This window comes from Tasmannia lanceolata, unplaced genomic scaffold, assembly GCF_043159265.1.
Source record: "Tasmannia lanceolata isolate RefF3 unplaced genomic scaffold, GAP_Taslan_0.1 ptg000029l, whole genome shotgun sequence".
NCBI classification, from domain to species: Eukaryota; Viridiplantae; Streptophyta; class Magnoliopsida; order Canellales; family Winteraceae; genus Tasmannia; species Tasmannia lanceolata.
The window spans coordinates 6,727,102-6,748,805 of NW_027518706.1; the positions used below are offsets into that span (position 1 = coordinate 6,727,102).

Consider the following 21,704-nt stretch of genomic DNA (forward strand, 5'->3'; position numbering starts at 1 on the left):
CCCCTTCGAAGGGAAAAAAAATCAAATCGTAGACTTAGAAATTTGGAGTCCAATTTCCACATAGCAAAATTACTTAGATTCAAGAAAAAACAAACTTTACATAAAATGAAATTGGAGTTAAATGCATCAATCATTTCTTTCCATATAAAGCTCTAGTGAGATGAAATGAAATGGGCAGAACAAAAAAAAAATGGTGTATCTGTTCATCAACACAAGGGAAAAAAACGGGAATGAAAAATAAAGTCTTCTTCAACAAACTTATCTTCAATTTCCAACATGGTTCATAGCTACCTTGATTTAATTAATGGCGTGGTAATCATCTTCCATAAATCTCCCATATGATCAAAAGATCCTTTGTGATGTTATTTGTAATTCATGATGGAATGATCAATATATTGTAACTGGAAACCTTCACACTCAAAATTTGATAATAATTTTGTATTAATAGTTGGAGAAAATATAGATATGAGAAAAAAGCACAGCCTGCAAGTGGCACCACTAACCACATCACATATATAATATAACATTAACGTACAAAACAAATAGAAGAAACAACATATAAGATAGAAATCTTTGTTCAATGGGAAACAAAAGCGGATGTAGCAGTGAATTTCATCATTCTCTGTGGATCCCAGCACCAAGATATATGTTTCTAATAGAACACATTTCCTTTACAGCGTCTCCCATCTCCATTCGTTCTCTCGGAGATTCTGCAGAACACACCACTCCAATCCTCACTAAAGATACCAAACACTCCTGCAAACGACGTATCTTATCATTGTAATTCTCAGCAATGTTTGTGGCGCTTTCTTCATCATCTTCTAAAAGAATTAATGGATCCAGAATCTCCATCACTCGATCTGGCAAAGACAACTGGACAAATTTGTGAAGACTTAGGCCATCCTTAAACATGTCATCTGTGGGGCGTTTTCCAGTGAATATCTCCAATAAAAGAATCCCATAGCTATACACATCTCCGGCTGTGGACACGTGACCACCTGCCCCATATTCTGCAATTCAACACATCTTTTACACTTTTTGTTGTGATAAAGGATATAAGATACCAGTTAGAAATTAAAATTAAATATGAGGTTTGATTTTGAAAAAAAGGGTGGAAATTTATCAAAGAAATGATAGATAATTGAATGATCTCTTCACATTTAGAAACCTAAGTTGCAAGGACAGAGTCTAGAATTTTTAGTGAAAAAAATAAGAAATGATTTAGCACAATGAAAGAAAATATAAAAGTTATGTCCCATGTTGCATCAGTAGAAGTACGAGTGTCGGAATTTGACATAGGTATCGTGTGTCAGATTCAATAAACCTAAAAAAGAATGATTTGTAGATTGGCCAAAATATTTTAATCAATTGTCATATTTTAATTTTTTACATAATAACATAATTTTAACCAGTAACATATTTAAATTTTAATAAGTTAAGTAGATATAATGTTTTATTTCTTTTTAAGATAATTACTAATATGATGGGTAAAATTCAAAACGTGCACTAATTATAAAGTTGTGGCAGTAGCATCCAAAAAAAAAAAAACAGAAAGCAGATAAAAGAGATCTAGAACTGTCTTAGAGACTCCTGCAATTTGAGACGTGTCCCACATGGGTACTTCATCCATTTAGAAGAATCCATGTAACATGGGTTTTGGCAAATCAAGTCATGTAAGTGATGAACCAATTTCTCAACATGATTTTTTCATGATAATTTCTCAACATGATTTTTTCATCTGAAACCAACCAAGTATCAGTGATTACACATCCAAAAGCACTACAAAAGTAGATCAAATTAAACTTCATACTACTTGTAAGGTAAAAAATAAGTAAAAGTAGAAGGAAAGTGAAATGATGTCATTTTCTAAGTACAAACAAAATAGTTGTTAATGTCAAATCTTTAATTTCACTTTCATGTTGACTTGGGAGAGGCAACTTAAAATGCAATTGTTGAAAAATCCATTAAACACAAGGAAGTAGAATGAATAGTGCACCAACCAAACATGTCTCCTAAAGGGAAATGGCATCATTTTACCTTCCTTTCAACGGAAACACTATTTCCGTCACAACATTACTCCAAAAGTCTCGTATAATTATTAGTAATTATTAGAAAACTCCTTGACCTATATTTATTAAGCACCTTAAATTTAGGGATTATGGGCCCTAAGTCCCGGCAATGACTCTGTCTAGAACCATCTAACCAGACTAGGAAAGTGTCGCTTGTCATGTGTTCAAGCTCTTTTGGAGAACCTAACTCATCTTTCTTCCATACCACTTTTCTTTGAAAAAAATGACCAAAAGTTGGAATGATTGACTAGGGATTAATAGAAACAACTATTTATTAGAAAGAAAGCAAGGGTTCAGAGTGTGGGAACCATCCCCCACTGACGTCTAGAGGGAAGTGTGTGCACCTTCGGCAGATGGAGTGGAGTTAACTTGTGATACGCCGATTGGGAACTTTGTCGGCGGTCATTAATCTGGAAATCCTTGTGAGGCTGATGCCAGAAAGTGGCTACTTGACCCCCACCCTTGAAAGTGGCTACTTGACCCCCACGCTTTGCCCGAACCAATGGAATGAAAACAACTACCTAACTCTATGTTTTTTTTTTTTTTTTTTTGAAAATTGACATTGCATTAATATTCAAAAGTATTGGGCGGGGACAAGATGTCCCACAAATGATACATAAAAGTGGTCTGCAAACCCATTACAAAGCATGTTAGATAGGTGAGACAACCAGCGACACGACATGGACTCCCTAAGGACTCCTTCCTTTGCTAGAATATCTGCCGCGTCATTAGACGCCCTCCTACGATGCTCAATCCTTGGCTCCAATAATCTTATTAAGTCTAAAATCTCTACAATTAATGCAGTGACTACAAAATTTACAAATGCACTAACCACAAAATCTACAGATGCAAGAGGAGACAGGGTATTAGACCTTCGTGGATGAGTGGTTGCTAAATGTTCGGCTTTGTCACTCTCCTCAGAGTGTTATACCTTCGTGCAAGGGTGGTTGCCGATCGTCCGCTCTAGACAATCCTGGCAAATGGTTCAACCTCGAAATGGTGAAGGGGTTGCACACACGGTGTCAGGCTGTGGCAATGATGCCCAGCGGTAGTAGGATCCAATCAAACAGGGGCTCATCCGATTGGCCAACTCCGGGGCTTTTTGGTCCTTTTTGAAAAGTTGGATAATTTTGAAAAAAGACACTTTTCATGGTACTTTTGCTTCTTTCATTGGAATATATTTAAGAAGCACTATTTGATTCATCATTTGAGAGTTGGGTCGCAGTAGGTCGTATGACACACAAAATGAGGTATCAACATAAGCTTTTTTGTTAGCCACACTAAAGACACAAAAAATAGAAGGCAATAAAAATTAAACTCATAATCAATCATTTTATAATATGACAATGCTACTATTTTACGTAACACAGATTAGTTCATATTAAATGTAACTCTATGGAGATGCGACGTTCTAATACATGCTCATCTAAAAGAATAGGCCATGCTTTACAAAGGGTACACGATATGTTAAAAAGTATTTTAGACAATTAATAGTGATATTCGTAATTACCCAAATCTTGGGGTTATTTTTTGTTGAGAAAAATTAGTCATGGGTTTTTTCGGAAATTTATTTTCAAAATTTCTCATTATTTTCTAATAATATTAGAGATTTTATTGGGTAATTGAATAATTACTTCTCCGAATTTTTCTGAAATTATAACTTTTTAACCATTTACAAGATTATCATTTTCTACACAACTATTTTGCATAAAGAACTCACGGTCATAGGTAGGACTGTCAATTGGGATGGACAAGCCCGAAGCCCGCCCGTTCGGCCTGTTAAAAGCCCGCCCAAAGTTAAAATGGGAACAAGCCAAGCCGGGTTTGGTCAATTTTTAAGGCCCGAAGTCTAAATCGGGCTGAACTTGGGCACACCATTGTCGAGCCCATTATAAGCTCGGCCCGTCCTAAGTTATAGATTATATTATTTTTTTACCGTCCATATTGTGTTATGCAATGTCTCTCTCTCTCTCTCTCTCTCTCTATATATATATATATATATATATATATATATATATATATATATATATATATATATATACGCGTCAAGATTATGGCATAAAAATGTCTATACTTCAAGATATATGGTTGTCCACCGTAAAAAAAAAATGATACATGGTTGTCCAAGCGCCAGTGAACACCTAGGTGGTGCACGAACAAGTCCATCCCATAATTCCCAATTGATGTCCACCTAATTTTTTGTGTGTAAAACTCATCTGTATTTACCTAATAGTTTAAATTGGATATATATTTTTTTAAATGTTTAAGCCCGAACTCCGCCCGAAGCCCGATTTAAAATTTGGGACGAGTTTGGGTAAATGATATTTTCTATTTCCATAGGCCCGAACTCGGCCCGAAGCCCGCCCCAAAACATATGAGCCGAGCTTGGGAACCCTAGGCCCGCTCAGGCTAGGCCCGATTGACAGTCCTAGTCATAGGTACTAAAAAGGCCGCCTATTATTCAGGTGACATGTACGAGACCACTTGATGTAAAATAACATTCTTATATACTCTGTCAATAAATATAGACATGCCATCAAGTAATTTTTTTTGTTCAAGATGCTAATTTAGCCTTTGTTGCGCTACGTTATACACCTAATAAGTGAGAAATATTTTATAAAACTCATTGAGAATAGACTGGATGACGAAAATTGATAAAATTATTACTTGGAGCAATGTACCCAATAGTTCCCTTTAATCCAGTTGTCCTGCTTTGATCTTTGGATGCGCTCTGAATGATTCTTGGATAAAACTTGGCTAACCCAAAATCACCCACATGAGCATTCATGTCTTCATCCAAAAAAATGTTGCTTGGCTTTAGATCACAATGAACAATCGGGGTATGGCAATGATGGTGAAGATAATCCAGCGCAGAAGCTATGTCAATTGCTATGTTTAATCTCTTAATGAAATTTAAACTTCCTAATTGATGTTGCCCATCTAATTTTGAATGCAACCACTTTTCTAGACTCCCATTTGGCATGAACTCAAGCACGAGAGCTTTGAAATCATTACCTCCAAAATCGATGCTTGAACAAGAAGTTAAGATCTTCACAAGATTTCGATGACAAATGTTTCTCAATGCGTTGCACTCAGCTATGAAACTCTTTGAAGCTCCCCTCAAGTGAAGGTTGAGTACTTTGACAGCAACAACATTTTCAATGCGACTGAGGATACCCTTATACACTGATCCATAACTTCCCGTGCCTATCAAATTGGCTGAAGAGAACCCATCTGTTGCTTTACAGAGTTCTGCATAAGAAACCTTTAAATGCCGGCCCTCCATAGAAGATAGGGAAGATGGTTTCTTCCTTGACTTTCTTATCCAGTAAAGTGAAGCAGCGACACACAATAAGAAAATCAAACATACAACCGCACCTACTACTAGGATGATTACTCTAGAAACATGGGCTTTTCCTCGTCTGTCATTAGCTAGCACTGAGCATGTAGGCAACTTTAATTCTGGGATACCACCACAAAGATATCATTTCCCACGATTGAAATTGCACTGGCATTTCCAAAGACCCCTTGTTTTGGTACTTCACCCTCAAAATTATTGAAAGACAAGTTTAGATATTGTAGAAACTTAAACCCCTCTAGATATTTTGGAATCTTCCCTGAGAAGTTATTGTATGAAAGATCAAGGGCTTCAATGGATGTTAACGTAGAAAAAACTGACGAAACATCTCCTTGGAAGGTGTTACCCTGCATATAAAGTTCTCGCATGCTCTTACAATTTGCAACAGAGCTTGGGATTTCACCTGACAATTTGTTCTGAGAAACATCCAATAGCTCTAGAATTTTCAAGTTACCCACTTCTGATGGGAGAGAGCCAGTAAAATTTTTTTGAGACAAATAGAGTGCCATTGATAGCGAAGAAAGGCCAATAATTTGTTTTGGTATCGTACCTGTAAGGTTATTTCGAGAAAGGCTCAATCTTAAAAGTTTTGTACAGTTAGGAAGAGATAGAGGTATGCTTCCTTCCAGGTTGTTATATCCTAAATCGAGGTCGATCAATTGAGTAATATTTCCGATATTGTATGGGATTTTCCCGGACAAACTATTATGTCCGAAGTCGAGTTGTTGTAAGTTCTGGAGCATCCCAATTGAAGTGGGAATAGAACCCGTGATGAAGGTATCATGTATACCAAAGCGTTTAAGTTGATGAGATTCCCGATCTGACTAGGGATGTTACCAGAAATTTGGTTTTGTCCTATTGCCAACTGATAAAGGTTAGTCGAGAGATTGGCTATGTAGTTGGGAAGTGGGCCAGCAAAATGATTTCTCTCTATGTACACCTCATTTATATTACTACAGTTGGTCAAAGAAGTGATAAATTTCAAGTCGTCAGCTCTACCAAGGCCTAGGTAATTATAGCTCAAGTCCAATCTGAGTAGATCCTTTGCCCATCGAATATTTTCAGGCACCGGTCCGCTAAACTGGTTCCCTCCCAATCCAAGCCATTCAAGACTTGAAACATTGGATAATGAAATTGGAATGTGCCTGGTAAATTGATTGCTTTGTAAAAGTAGATATCTGAGATTAGGAAGAAAGAATCCTATGTTGGGTGGAAGGGTTCCGTGTAACAGGTTTTCTGTCACGGCAAACTCCACAAGAAACGAGAGATTATTATATAAAGAGGAAGGAACCTTAACGGATAATAAATTTACAGAAAGGGCGATAACTTTCAAGTTATTAATTCGTGCCAGGTCATCTGGGATGTGTCCCACCAAACTATTCCCACTTAAATAGAGACTGGTGAGAGATGAAATGTTACCTAGTTGAGGTGGAATGCTCCCTGTAAGATGATTATGAACAAGAAACAACCAGGATAGCTTCGGTAGAGTGCTAAGTTGGATGGGAATTTTCCCTGTCAACTCATTGTAACCCAATTCGATGACTCCGAGATCCCTACAGTGGGTGAGATTGGACGGAATTTTCCCTCCCAAGGAATTATAGCTCATATTAAGATATCGCAGTCTGAATAGACGGCCAATATCTTGGGATATTTGGCCATTGAAGCTATTTTCTTGGAGGTGGATTTCCCTAAGAAAGGTGAGGTTGGATATGGCAGGAGATAGAGTACCCACCAACTTCTGCCCACTAAGGTTCAATACAGTGACCCTTTGATGCCTCCGACCGCATGTGACTCCAGTCCACTCGCAGAAATGGAGAGTATGGTTCCATGATGATAAGGCTCCAAGTGGATCACTTCTTATCCCATCCTTAAAAGCGAGCAGAGCCATTCGATCGGTTTCGTTTCCTAGCAAGGTGGTTGTGGTTGCAGAATTCGAATGTACTATGTTCATGGCAAGGAAGAGATTTAGAGAGAAGATAAATGACCAAAGCACACTATGTGATGGGGTCCGGACTCAGCACAGATTTTGGGGCCCGGACTCAGCACTGATGGGTCCGAACTCAGCATCCAATTGGCTGCTGGCACGTGGCCCTCACAGGACCGTTGGAAGGCCAACACCTGTCTCTACTAGGTGTGACACCTGGACCAATCAGGGACTTCCACTTGCCCTCCTTAGGTATGAGACCTGGTCCATACAGAGGCCACCACCTGTCTTGGACAGGTGGCTCAGAACTACCACCTGTCCTAGACAGGTGGCTCAGAATCACTATAAATAGCCTTCACTTGTGCTAAGGTGAGGGATCTGAAAATCAAAACTCTAAGCTTTTGCTCTGACATTGCTCTGCACTCCTGCTCATACTGACTTGAGTGTCGAAGCGCCCGTCCGGAGTACCACTCCGGGTTGGTCCTCTGACCATTTTCTTTCTTGTCTGTGCCCTTGTGCAGCGCAGGACTCCACCAGCCCTTCAACCGTGACTTGTTAGCTCAGCCCATCCAGCCCTACCATAACCTGTTACCAATTTTAGACCCAACAGATTTGGCGCCATCCGTGGGACCCCGTAACAAAAAGCTGTTCGGAACCTCACTTAAGCAATGGTAGGAAAACACGGAAAGCATATGCCAACCTCCCGGACGACCCGGGCTACAGCCCCCCGCGAAGGGAGAAGCGAGCGATTGGCCTCGCAGATAGAGGTCGGGGCTCCAGGGGAGCGCAGTCCGACTCGCTCGGACCGTTCAGACCCTACCCCGACCCCAAGGGAGATGCGGGCCCTTTTTCAAGAGATGACTACTGTAATTGCGCAGTTTAGAAATCCGGCCACCGCACTCCAGCAGCACCCTGCCGAAACCTCTCAGCCCGTCCAGGGGAAGGGAAGCTCCCGCCGAGAGCACACGCCTCTGCCCTGGGAGCAGACTCGCCACTCTACAAGACGAGATCACCTCTCCCGGGACAAGCATGTGCGTCCCGAGCCTCGCTTACATCACCGGTCACGATCCCCCTCCGTACAGAGGCATGGCAGCAAGAGAGACGCCACGCACGGAGAGGGATCGCGGCACCGGCGAAGAAGTCCGGCCAGTCAGTCCGGATCGGCTATGAGCCCGCCAGCAAGGAGAGAGAGGCCCGTCCACCGGGCTGAGGAAAGAGAGGACCCGGTGTTGCGAAGGATCCAGCAGATCGACCACCGGATCGAAGAGCTCGCCAGAGAGCAGGGCCGACCTGCCTCCCGGATCTTCACAAGCGCTCAACCGTTTTCAGACAGAGTGCTCAGCGCGGAGGCCCCCGCGGGCTGGAAGATGCCCCAAGTTCCGTAGTATGACGGGACCACCGACCCCGTGGACCACCTGGAGACTTTCAGGACCACAATGCTCCTCCACGGGGCGTCGGATGGATTCCTTTGCCGGGCATTCCCCACCACGTTAACCGGAGCAGCGCGGGACTGGTACTCGCGGCTTAAGCCCAGGTCCGTGGACAATTTTGATGATTTTGGGGATAACCTGGCCCGCCATTTCATGAGCAGCAGGAGACCCAGGAAGACGACCGCTTTGCTGATGGCCCTCAGGCAGGGAGATGACGAGGCCTTGAAAGTGTTCGTTGGTCGCTTTAACAGGGAAGCTCTCCAGGTCCCTAACCTGGATCCCTCCGCGGCCACGAACGCCCTTCTGGCCGGCGCCCGATCAACTGATTTCAGGCGAGCAGTGGCTCGGCGCAACCCGCAGTCTCTCGTAGACCTGATGGCCGGGGCGGAGGAGTACATCTCGGTGGAGGAAACTCTCGCCGCCCTGGACTCCGCTGGCAGGAGAAGGCCCGAGGAGAAGAACCCTACCAAGCAGCGTAGGGATGATAGGTCCCAGAAGAAGGAAAGAAGCCCTCCCCGCAGGGAGAGAAGCCCTTCTCGAAAGGGGAGAAGCCCCCAAGCGAGAGAGCATTACACGCGGCTGACCGCGTCCAGAGCACAAATCCTGGCAGCCATTCGGAAAGAGGACTTCATCCGTTGGCCGGAGAGGCAGAACTCATCGACGAAGAAAAACATGTCCCAGTACTGCAGGTTCCACAAGGACCACGGCCACGACACCAACGCGTGCCTTCATCTGAAGGAGGAGATCGAGCAGTTAATCAGCCGTGGGTACCTTGGAAGGTACTTGAAGAATGATGACAACAAAAGTGAATGCAAGGAAAAGCCGAAGCCCAGAGGCAGAAGCCCTCGCGGCGCTCAACCTCTAGGCGACCGCATTCAAGCTCCGGCCCCGGCCAGCCCCTCTCCTCAGGTACCTCAACCTCAACCTCATGGTGTTATTGGTACCATTTCAGGAGGGCCGACCGCAGGAGGAACCTCTTCATCAGCCCGCAGGACATATGCCCGGCAGGTGAACGCCGTCCATACCTGCAGCAAGAAGGCCAGGCTAGAGAACGAAATATCTTTTTCAGATGCAGATCTCGATGGCCTGATCCTCCCGCATGATGATGCCCTGGTCATCACCATGCTCGTGGCCAACTGGGAAATGAAGAAGATCTTGGTCGACAACGGGAGTTCCGCAGACATCCTCTATTATCACGCTTTCGAGCGGATGCTGATCGGAACCGACCGCCTGAAGCCGGCCAACTCGGATCTGTTCGGGTTCTCCGGAGAAGTGGTCAAAGTCGAAGGGCAGATCGAGCTTCCAGTTCTTATCGGGGAGCCGCCCTGCCAATCCGTCGCCATGGTAAACTTCTTGGTGGTAAGGGCCAAGTCGGCCTACAATGCTATCTTGGGCCGCCCCGGCCAGAATCTCCTTCGAGCCGTTCCTTCCGCCTATCATCAGAAGATGAAGTTCAGTACACCAGGGGGTGTAGGAGAAGTCAGAGGGGACCAGCCCCAGTCGAGGCAGTGCTATGCAGCGGCGCTGAAAGGAAAGAATGCGTCCGAATCTCTGCCGATCGAGCTGTTTGATCTAAGGGATGAAGCCCAGATCACAGTAAACGAGCCGGCCGAGGGCGTCATATCTGTCCCGTTATATAGCGGTGACGACCAGAGGGTTGTTCAGATCGGCTCTGCCCTGCCAGAGGCCGCGCAGCAGGATCTTGCTCAGTTCCTCAGGGCCAATGCAGATGTCTTTGCCTGGGCTCCTACAGACATGCCCGGCATCGACCCTTTAATCAGCACCCATGAGCTCGGGGTTGATCAGACCTGCAAGCCCGTGAAGCAGAAGAGGAGGCACTTTGCACCAGAGAGGCGAAGGGCCATCAGAGAAGAGGTGGAAAGGCTTCTGAAGGCAGACTTCATTCGCGAGATCCGGTATCCGGACTGGCTCGCGAATGTTGTGATGGTGAAGAAGTCTAATGGGAAGTGGAGGACATGCATAGATTTTACAGACCTGAACAAGGCCTGCCCGAAGGACAGCTACCCGCTCCCAAAGATTGATCAGCTCATCGACGCTACCGCAGGTCACGAGCTGTTAAGCTTCATGGACGCCTTCTCAGGATATAATCAGATCAGAATGCATGAGCCCGACATTCCGAAGACATCCTTTGTAACCGATCAGGGGACTTATTGCTATCGAGTTATGCCTTTCGGACTGAAGAACGCAGGGGCCACCTACCAGCGGCTCGTCAACAAATTGTTCAAAGAGCAAATCGGCCGCAATATGGAAGTCTACGTGGACGATATGCTGGTCAAGAGCAGAGCTGCCTGTAATCATGTTGCCGACCTCGAAGAAGCATTTCAAGTCCTGAGGGAACACAACATGAAGCTCAATCCGACCAAGTGTACGTTCGGCGTCGGAGCGGGCAAGTTTCTGGGCTTCATGGTAAGCCAGAGAGGAATAGAAGCGAATCCTGAAAAAATCAAGGCGGTGATGGAGCTGACTCCACCCAGAACCATCAGAGAAGTACAGCGCCTGACCGGACTAGTAGCTGCCCTGGGGCGGTTCATCTCTAAGTCCGCAGAAAGATGTCTTCCGTTCTTCAACGCAGTCAAGGGTATAAAAACCGCGCCCTGGACTCCGGAGTGCCAGGCGGCGTTTGAGGAGCTGAAGCAGTACTTGTCCTCTCCACCGTTACTTTCGAAGCCAGAGCCAGGAGAAGAGCTGATTCTGTATCTCTCAGCGGGACCTTTGGCAGTCGCAGCAGTACTGATCAGAGAGGAGTACCACCAGCAAAAGCCAATCTACTATGTCAGTAAGGTCCTCCATGATGCAGAGACAAGATATCAGCGGGTCGAGAAGCTCGTATACGCCCTCGTTATGGCGGCCAGAAAATTAAGGCCGTATTTCCAGGCACATACGATTAAAGTCCTGACAGGACAGCCCCTGAGGCAGATCCTCCACCGTCCAGACACTTCAGGTCGTCTTGTGAAGTGGGCCGTGGAGCTCAGCGAGTTTGACATCAAATATCTGCCCAGGCCGGCAATCAAAGCCCAGGTTCTTGCGGATTTCATAGCTGAATGTACCATGCCGGATTCAGACCCCGGGTCAGAAGCAGCGCTTCCTACAGCAGCAGAACCAGCTATATCCGAGCAGCAGGTCGAAGCCGAAGCGGTTCCGCTTACAGGGCCCGAGGATGCACCTCCTCCGACCAGTCCGCTTCCGTGTTCTGAAGAGCCGCTCTGGGAGGTGTATGTTGACGGATCTTCAAATAAAGGTGGCAGCGGTGCCGGGCTAATCCTCACAGGGCCAGATGATTTCGTCCTGAATTATGCCTTGAGGTTTGGATTCCGTGCATCAAACAATGAGGCAGAGTACGAAGCTCTCATCGCCGGAATGAACCTCGCCGCTCAGGCCCGCGCTCAAAAACTGAAAGCGTACTGTGATTCGCAGCTAGTCGTATGTCAGATTCAAGGAGTATATGAGGCCCGTGAAGAGCGAATGATCAAATATCTGCAAAGGGTCCGTGTCCTGGCCGACAAGTTCGAAAGTTTTGAGCTCATCAGAGTCCCCCGGGCTGAAAATACAAAGGCTAATATGCTCTCAAAGCTAGCGGCTTCAGGCTACACCGCTCTCAAAGAAATCCGTATGGAGTTCCTAAAGACCTCCAGTATTGATGACCAGCCCGTCGTAGTAATGCAGATCGACGACGAGCCGTGCTGGATGGATGAGATCATCAGATATTTGCGCAGCGGAGAACTCCCCGGGGAGAAAAAAGAGGCCCGGAAAGTCGTACAGCGGGCAGCAAGGTTTTCATTTGACGGCGAGACTCTGTACAAGAGATCTTACACCCTCCCGTACTTGAAGTGTCTCCGGCCAACCGACGCCCTGTATGCCCTGCGAGAGACCAACGAGGGGATTTGCGGAGAACATCTTGGGGGCAAGGCCCTGGCCATCAAAGTCCTTCTAAGAGGCCTGTACTGGCCTACATTGAGACAAGATGCACTGAGCCTTGTGAAGAAGTGCGAGAAGTGTCAGAAATTTTCTCCCACCGTTCACCAGCCTGCCGTGCCAATGGCTCCGATCATCAGCCCTCTCCCTTTTGCTATCTGGGGAATGGACATCTTAGGTCCTTTTCCGCCGGCCTCCGGAGGCCGTGAGTTCGTCGTTGTCGCCATCGACTACTTTACGAAGTGGGTAGAAGCTGAACCCCTGGCCAAGATCACCGAGCAGAACGTCCAGAACTTTTTCTGGAAATCAGTGGTGTGCAGATTCGGGATACCCCGGGTCCTCATAACGGACAACGGCAAACAGTTCGACTCGAGGAATTTCAGAAAGTTTTGTGCAGATCTGAAGATTGAGCAAAGGTTCAATTCCGTGGCCCACCCTCAGACGAATGGGCAGACCGAAGTAACGAACAGGACTCTGCTGCAGGGGATAAAGAAGAGACTGGATGATAAGGCCGGACGCTGGGCTGACGAGCTGTACCATGTGCTCTGGGCATATCGGACTACCCCACGCACTGCAACGGGTGAGTCGCCTTTCAATCTCTCCTTCGGAACAGAGGCTGTGATCCCGGTTGACATCGGCGTTCCTTCCCCAAGAATTGTTCACTTCAATGAACAGCTTAATGGGGACGGGCTCCGTGCCAACCTCGACTTGCTTGAAGAAGTCCGTGAGGAGTCACAGATCAGGGCCGCAACGTATAAGCAAAAGGTGTCTAGATACCATGACACGAAGATCCGACCAAGGGAGTTCCGCACAGGCGACCTAGTTTTGAGGAAAGCGGCCGTCTCCCAGCCGAGAAGGGTGAGCAAACTCTCCCCGACTTGGGAAGGGCCGTATCGAGTCAAAGAGGTCATCCGTCCAGGAAGCTACCGCCTAGATACACTTGACGAGCAGCTGCTGCCGCACGCCTGAAATTCCAGAAATCTTCGAATATATTATCAATAGTCTTTTCCTTTGCCTTTGAAGGCCTGTAAAGAAGCTCTGTAATGAAATTTCAAAAAAGAAATAAAGTGGAGTTATCACTAAACTGTGTCCCTCACTTTTGAGTCACTAATATATGCCAACTCCTCCAGAAAAAGACTCTAAGTGTTTGCAGACTTAGCTCTCATTCTAAGTGTTTGCAGACTTAGAGAACAGCGGTGGAGCACTCCGGCGCGTCCAATTTGGTGTGGAGACCAGTTCCGACCACATGGACCCGCCCTAGTGAAAACCCCTCAAAGACCTGCCCGGCCTAGCCTTATACATCCGAAGCCGGCCAGGATATGGCGCAATCGCTAAACGCCAAAACACCTGTCCGGCCTAGCCGTCTTCAGCCTTTGCCGGACAGGATGCGGCGCAAACGCCAGGCGCCAAAAAGACTCTAAGTGTTTGCAGACTTAGCTCTCATTCTAAGTGTTTGCAGACTTAGAGAGCAGCGGTGGAGCACTCCGGCGCGTTCAATTTGGTGTGGAGACCAGTTCCGACCACATGGACCCGCCCTAGTGAAAACCTCCTCAAAGACCTGCCCGACCTAGCCTTCTACATCCGAAGCCGGCCAGGATATGGCGCAATCGCTAAACGCCAAAACACCTGTCCGGCCTAGCCGTCTTCAGCCTTTGCCGGACAGGATGCGGCGCAAACGCCAGGCGCCAAAAAGACTCTAAGTGTTTGCAGACTTAGCTCTCACTCTGAGTGTTTGCAGACTTAGAGAACAGCGGTGGAGCACTCCGGCGCGTCCAATTTGGTGTGGAGACCAGTTCCGACCACATGGACCCGCCCTAGTGAAAACCCCTCAAAGACCTGCCCGGCCTACCCTTCTGCATCCGAAGCCGGCCAGGATATGGCGCAATCGCTAAACGCCAAAACACCTGTCCGGCCTAGCCGCCGGACAGGATGCGGCGCAAACGCCAGGCGCCAAAAAGACTCTAAGTGTTTGCAGACTTAGCTCTCATTCTAAGTGTTTGCAGACTTAGAGAGCAGCAGTGGAGCACTCCGGCGCGTTCAATTTGGTGTGGAGACCAGTTCCGACCACATGGACCCGCCCTAGTGAAAACCTCCTCAAAGACCTGCCCGGCCTAGCCTTCTACATCCGAAGCCGGCCAGGATATGGCGCAATCGCTAAACGCCAAAACACCTGTCCGGCCTAGCCGTCTTCAGCCTTTGCCGGACAGGATGCGGCGCAAACGCCAGGCGCCAAAAAGACTCTAAGTGTTTGCAGACTTAGCTCTCGCTCTGAGTGTTTGCAGACTTAGATAACAGCGGTGGAGCACTCCGGCGCGTCCAATTTGGTGTTGAGACCAGTTCCGACCACATGGACCCGCCCTAGTGAAAACCCCTCAAAGACCTGCCCGGCCTAGCCTTCTACATCCGAAGCCGGCCAGGATATGGCGCAATCGCTAAACGCCAAAACACCTGTCCGGCCTAGCCGTCTTCAGCCTTTGCCGGACAGGATGCGGCGCAAACGCCAGGCGCTAAAAAGACTCTAAGTGTTTGTAGACTTAGCTCTCACTCTGAGTGTTTGCAGACTTAGAGAGCAGCGGTGGAGCACTCCGGCGCGTTCAATTTGGTGTGGAGACCAGTTCCGACCACATGGACCCGCCATAGTGAAAACCCCTCAAAGACCTGCCCGGCCTAGCCTTCTACATCCGAAGCCGGCCAGGATATGGCGCAATCGCTAAACGCCAAAACACCTGTCCGGCCTAGCCGTCTTCAGCCTTTGCCGGACAGGATGCGGCGCAAACGCCAGGCGCCAAAAAGACTCTAAGTGTTTGCAGACTTAGCTCTCACTCTGAGTGCTTGCAGACTTAGAGAACAACGGTGGAGCACTCCGGCGCGTCCAATTTGGTGTGGAGACCAGTTCCGACCACATGGACCCGCCCTAGTGAAAACCCCTCAAAGACCTGCCCGGCCTAGCCTTCTACATCCGAAGCCGGCCAGGATATGGCGCAATCGCTAAACGCCAAAACACCTATCCGGCCTAGCCGTCTTCAGCCTTTGCCGGATAGGATGCGACGCAAACGCCAGGCGCCAAAAAGACTCTAAGTGTTTGCAGACTTAGCTCTCATTCTAAGTGTTTGCAGACATAGAGAGCAGCGGTGGAGCACTTCGGCGCGTTCAATTTGGTATGGAGACCAGTTCCGACCACATGGACCCGCCCTAGTGAAAACCTCCTCAAAGACCTGCCCGGCCTAGCCTTCTACATCCGAAGCCGGCCAGGATATGGCGCAATCGCTAAACGCCAAAACACCTGTCCGACCTAGCCGTCTACAGCCTTTGCCGGACAGGATGCGGCGCAAACGCCAGGCGCCAAAAAGACTCTAAGTGTTTGCAGACTTAGCTCTCACTCTGAGTGTTTGCAGACTTAGAGAACAGCGGTGGAGCACTTCGGCGCGTCCAATTTGGTGTGGAGACCAGTTCCGACCACATGGACCCGCCCTAGTGAAAACCCCTCAAAGACCTGCCCGGCCTAGCCTTCTACATCCGAAGCCGGCCAGGATATGGCGCAATCGCTAAACGCCAAAACACTTGTCTGGCCTAGCCGTCTTCAGCCTTTGCCGGACAGGATGCGGCGCAAACGCCAGGCGCCAAAAAGACTCTAAGTGTTTGCAGACTTAGCTCTCATTCTAAGTGTTTGCAGACTTAGAGAACAGCGGTGGAGCACTCCGGCGCGTCCAGTTTGGTGTGGAGACCAGTTCCGACCACATGGACCCGCCCTAGTGAAAACCTCCTCAAAGACCTGCCCGGCCTAGCCTTCTACATCCGAAGCCGGCCAGGATATGGCGCAATTGCTAAACGCCAAAACACCTGTCCGGCCTAGCCGTCTACAGCCTTTGCCGGACAGGATGCGGCGCAAACGCCAGACGCCAAAAAGGCTCTAAGTGTTTGCAAACTCGGAGACAGAAGTGGATCGGTCCTGCTAATGACATCCGGTTAACCACTCCGGCTAGGCAGAGAAATGAGGAAGAAGCACAGACAACATACGTACAAAAACAAGACAGCCGTACACACAGTTAGACAAAAATTGAATTTGTATTCGTATTACAAAAGTGCTCTTTTCGCCGAGCTGGCTTACAAAGATTGGGCCTCTCAGGCCATTACAAAAAATTTACAAAAAATAAGAACAGGAGTTCTGCCCGGCCACTCAGGCCTCCCCGTCGCCCACCTCGTCGGTGACCATCTCTGCAGTAAGGGCTGCATCCTGCCCGGCCTCGGCGGTTGGAGGGGTGACCTCGGAAGCCAGAGCGACTTCCTGTTCTACTTCGTTGGGCTGGGAGGAGCCCACTTCACCTTCCTCCTCCTCGTCCTCTTCATCCTCTGGAGGTGCGTACGGGACGTCCAGTCCGTCCAGAGAGATGTCGGGGTAAGCCTTCTTAACCTGCTCAGAGCAGAGGAGGAACCCCGCCTTATAGGCTTGGAGGCCCAGGTTGAAGAACTGTGTGTCCTTCCTCTCTTCGGCCTCCCGTACTGCCACTTTTACGGCAGCCTCGACAGCCGCCTTTTCTCTCTGGTCGGCTCTCTCCCTCGCAGTTAGGAGATCCTGCACGGCTTGGTTCTTAACCCTCTGCACCTCGTCCTTGAGACTGTTGCATTCGGCCTCTTTGACCTGGACGATTTCACTAAGTCCGTCCTTGTCCCTCTGGAGCTCGCCCTTCTCGGACTGTATCTGTGTGAGCGTGTCAGAGAAGAGATAACTCTTCTTTGCCATGTCTCTTGAGTATACTTGGAGCTGATAGAGGGCGGAGGCGATCGCCTCTGCGCAGGTCTCCGGTGCCTCTTTCTCGACTTCTCGTCGGTCACTTGGAAGGACGCCCTGGAACATCAGTTCTGTGGCCACCCGGCTATCACCCAGGCTGGTGTCCGTCTTTTGCACCGCCCAGTTTGGACGAAAAACATTATCAGCTCTCGCCGCCGTGGCGGCGGGGATACCCAGCACTGGCCCGCTGTGCCGGGGCTCTGCCTCCCGTGCAGACCCTGAGCTCTGCCCGGTGAGGCTTGGCCGGCTCGGCTTGAATGCGAGCTTTGTGAGTCGCCCGGCTACTTTTGAGGGGATTAGCCAACGCGACCATCGCCGGAGTTGACTCCGGCACCTTCCTTTTCTTGCCCTTAGGTTGGGGCTGCTCATGCGTTGGGGACGATTGGGAGCTCTGCCTTATTCTGTCCATCATGGACATCTGCTTCACCATTTCTGAACGTAACAAAACAGAACAGAGTCAGAACTACAAAAAGGGGGGGGGGGAGGAGTCAGAGGAAAAGAATGGAACAGTTCAAAATATAAGAGCTGGCCTAAGAACATTTACGTACGTGCCGGCGTCGCACGGCTGACACCGAGCTCCACCAGGACGGCCTCCTCGGAGAATTCCGAGCAGTTTGTTTGGCCGTGCTTCAGCTCTTCTTTGATCAAAATAAAGGTCATGTAGTCGTAGCCTTTGAGGACCGGCTTTCGACTAAGACTCTTGGTGTCCGGCATTCTCCACTCCAACGAGAACGGCCATTGGGAGCTCTGCTCGGTGTCCCAAGCATAGAAAAACCTGTTCTTCCATGTGTGAATGGAAGTAGGTATGCCAGTGATCATTTTCACCTCGGGCCGTTGGCTGATGTAGATCCAACCGCCGTCCTTATGCCTCTTCAGATGCGCACACATTCTGAAGACGGGCAGGGTGGGGTTCCTACGGACCCGGACTCCTAAAAGGTGCAGGAAGCCGACCAGCGTCCTCCAAGAGTTTGGCACGACCTGTGTGACCGCCAGCCCGTAATAATTTAGCACCTCGACAAAAAATGGATGCAAGGGAAGTCTGAGCCCGGCCCGCAAGGCTTCTTCGTATAGGCATAAATCTGCACTATCGTTGCTGGCCCGGTCCCCTTCAACGGCCGCCCTCAAAAGGTACCGATCAGGAATACAGTATTTCCCCCGGATGGCCTGAAGTTTGCCCGGGCCTAGATGATTCACCTCGTACAGAGCCCCAACATTGTACTGCGGGTTGGCCTCCATCCGTGCCTCTGCTATTACCTCTACGGGTGCGCGCGGCAAGCGAGGAACTTCAATATGTTCTTCGTCGTCGCTGGTTTCTACCCGGTGCGGTCCATCCCCACGGACCGGGATTGTGTCTAAGTCCACAATCTCTTCCTCTCCGCTCTCCTCGAAGACAAAATATCAGTCCGGCCTGGCCGTTCCACGCCTTAACTGAAGCCGGACAGGATATGGCGCAATCACTACACGACAAAATACCTGCCCGGCTTTACCGCCCAAATGGCTTAGCCGGACAGGACATGGCGTGTTCGCTAGAAGACATAATACCTGCCCGACTTTGCTGCCCAGAAGGTTTAGCCGGACAGGATATGACGCGTTGGATGGGAGACAACATATCTGTCCGGCCTGGCCGTTCAACGCCGAAGCCGGACAGGATATGGCGCAATCACAACGCGACAAAAATACCTGCCCGACTTTGCCGCCCAGAAGGTTTACCCGGACAGGATATGACGCGTTGGATGGGAGACAACATATCTGTCCGGCCTGGCTGTTCAACGCCGAAGCCGGACAGGATATGGCGCAATCGCTACGCGACAAAACACCTGTCCGGACCAGCCGCCCAGAAGGCTTTGCCGGACAGGATATGATGCGTCCGCTAGGCAACAGAGAACCTGTCCGGCCTAGCCGCCCCCGTCCAGGAGATCTGCCCGGGCACGACGCCCAGAAAGTTTTGCCGGCCAGACTTCTGGTTCGAATTTTGATCAGACTGGGTTGCACAGGGGCTCCTGCCCGGCCGTGCTCCTTCAGGCCAAGCCATAAGGCCGGACCAGGCCGCCCAGAGGCCCCTGGCCACTGCAGTTCTTCTGGTCCCCACACGAGGCCGGCCTCAGCTGCCCAGAGGCCTCAAGGCCGGCCTCAGCTGCCCAGAGGCCTCAAGGCCGGCCAGATGCTGTTTTAACCCTCTCTTTGCTTCCCCTGGCCGCTGTCACGACTCGGAGAACCAGGGGGCAACTGATGGGGTCCGGACTCAGCACAGATTTTGGGGCCTGGACTCAGCACTAATGGGTCCGAACTCAGCATCCAATTGGCTGCTGGCACGTGGCCCTCACAGGACCGTTGGAAGGCCAACACCTGTCTCTACTAGGTGTGACACCTGGACCAATCAGGGACTTCCACCTGCCCTCCTTAGGTATGAGACCTGGTCCATACAGAGGCCACCACCTGTCCTGGACAGGTGGCTCAGAACTACCACCTGTCCTAGACAGGTGGCTCAGAATCACTATAAATAGCCTTCACTTGTGCTAAGGTGAGGGATCTGAAAATCAAAACTCTAAGCTTTTGCTCTGACATTGCTCTGCACTCCTGCTCATACTGACTTGAGTGTCGAAGCGCCCGTCCGGAGTACCACTCCGGGTTGGTCCTCTGACCATTTTCTTTCTTGTCTGTGCCCTTGTGCAGCGCAGGACTCCACCAGCCCTTCAACCGTGACTTGTTAGCTCAGCCCATCCAGCCATACCATAACCTGTTACCAATTTTAGACCCAACACTATGACTCATACCTGGTAGCTCCATCCTCATCGAAGCTCTTCTTCTTAAACAAATACAAGATTTTTTCTTGTCTTCCAATTTTATTTCATCTCACTAGACCTTTATTTAGAAAGAAATGATGGTGCATTTACTGCAAATTTCATTTTATCTATCTTTCTTTATTTCTTAACTCGAGTAATTTTGGTCTTGTGAAATTTGGACTCCTAATTTCCATGTCTACGATTTGGTTTTTTTTGCCTCCGATGTGGCCCACTCCTAATTTCCAAGTCTTCCATTTGATTTTTTTCCCTTCGAAATGGTCCACAAAAGGCTCACCTTACAAAGAAATTTTTGTAATCATATTCCACTCCAACAAATTTCCTGTACGTGATCTGAAAGGCAATTTGTGTAGAGCATCTTCATGGTCCACACAAGCAAGGTTTTGGACTCCAAAACCTCCAAGTCTACAATTTGGCTTTTTCCCCTTCGAAGGGGTCCACGAAAGCCACACCTACAATAAATTTCTTGACTCTTAGTTCCTAGATGGAATCCCTCTTTGAATGCATGTGACTGTAAGCACGTGATTTTCAACCACCTTTTGAGGACAACCAAAATGCCCTTGTTTTGTTATTATTTACAGCCCATGCCACCATCCTTTTAAGTATGCAAAAAACCAAGAAAACAATTGAATTTACAACACCATGCCATTGAGCCCTTAAAACGTGATTTTCATTCCAAATACACGATTTCTCCCCAAAATGGAAAACCAGCCAAATCCTCTCCCATTGCTTCACCCATATCTTCCTTAAATACACAAATCCATTCAAATAACCCTAAACCACAACCTAGATACCATCCATTTAGAAGAATCCATGTAACATGGGTTTTGGCAAATCAAGTCATGTAAGTGATGAACCAATTTCTCAACATGATTTTTTCATGATAATTTCTCAACATGATTTTTTCATCTGAAACCAACCAAGTATCAGTGATTACACATCCAAAAGCACTACAAAAGTAGATCAAATTAAACTTCATACTACTTGTAAGGTAAAAAATAAGTAAAAGTAGAAGGAAAGTGAAATGATGTCATTTTCTAAGTACAAACAAAATAGTTGTTAATGTCAAATCTTTAATTTCACTTTCATGTTTTTTGTGCATAGTAAAGGCTATTATTTAATTATTTATGAATAGTAAAAGGCTGCTGCGTGAATAGTAAAAGGCTGCTGCGTGAATAGTAAAGGCTATTTAATAATAATTAAGTATATTTAATTATTTTCAATAGTACTTTAAATAGTAAAATAATATTATTTAATTATTATTTAATTATTATTTTAGTTTATTTTCGTTGGTGGTGGGCTTGACTCGTAACGGCGTGCTTGACTGGTGTTGGGTCCCGCTTGTGTTGGGTCCCGCTTGTGTGGGGCCCGCTGATGTGGGACCAAACTACTATTCATAG

The 21,704-nt window shown here is 48.0% G+C and overlaps 1 protein-coding gene and 1 pseudogene across 1 annotated transcript in view; both read right to left on the reverse strand.

The window, feature by feature from the left end:
- Window positions 1–395: 395 nt before the first annotated feature.
- Window positions 396–21,704, reverse strand: part of LOC143858898 (putative receptor-like protein kinase At3g47110) — a 29,583-nt gene continuing 8,274 nt past the window's right edge. The window contains exon 2 of the mRNA XM_077369589.1: window positions 396–1,010. Coding sequence (XP_077225704.1) covers window positions 616–1,010 — 395 coding nt within the window. The 3' untranslated portion in view covers window positions 396–615. The remainder of the gene's footprint in view (window positions 1,011–21,704) is intronic.
- Window positions 4,134–7,315, reverse strand: LOC143859379 (receptor kinase-like protein Xa21; annotated as a pseudogene).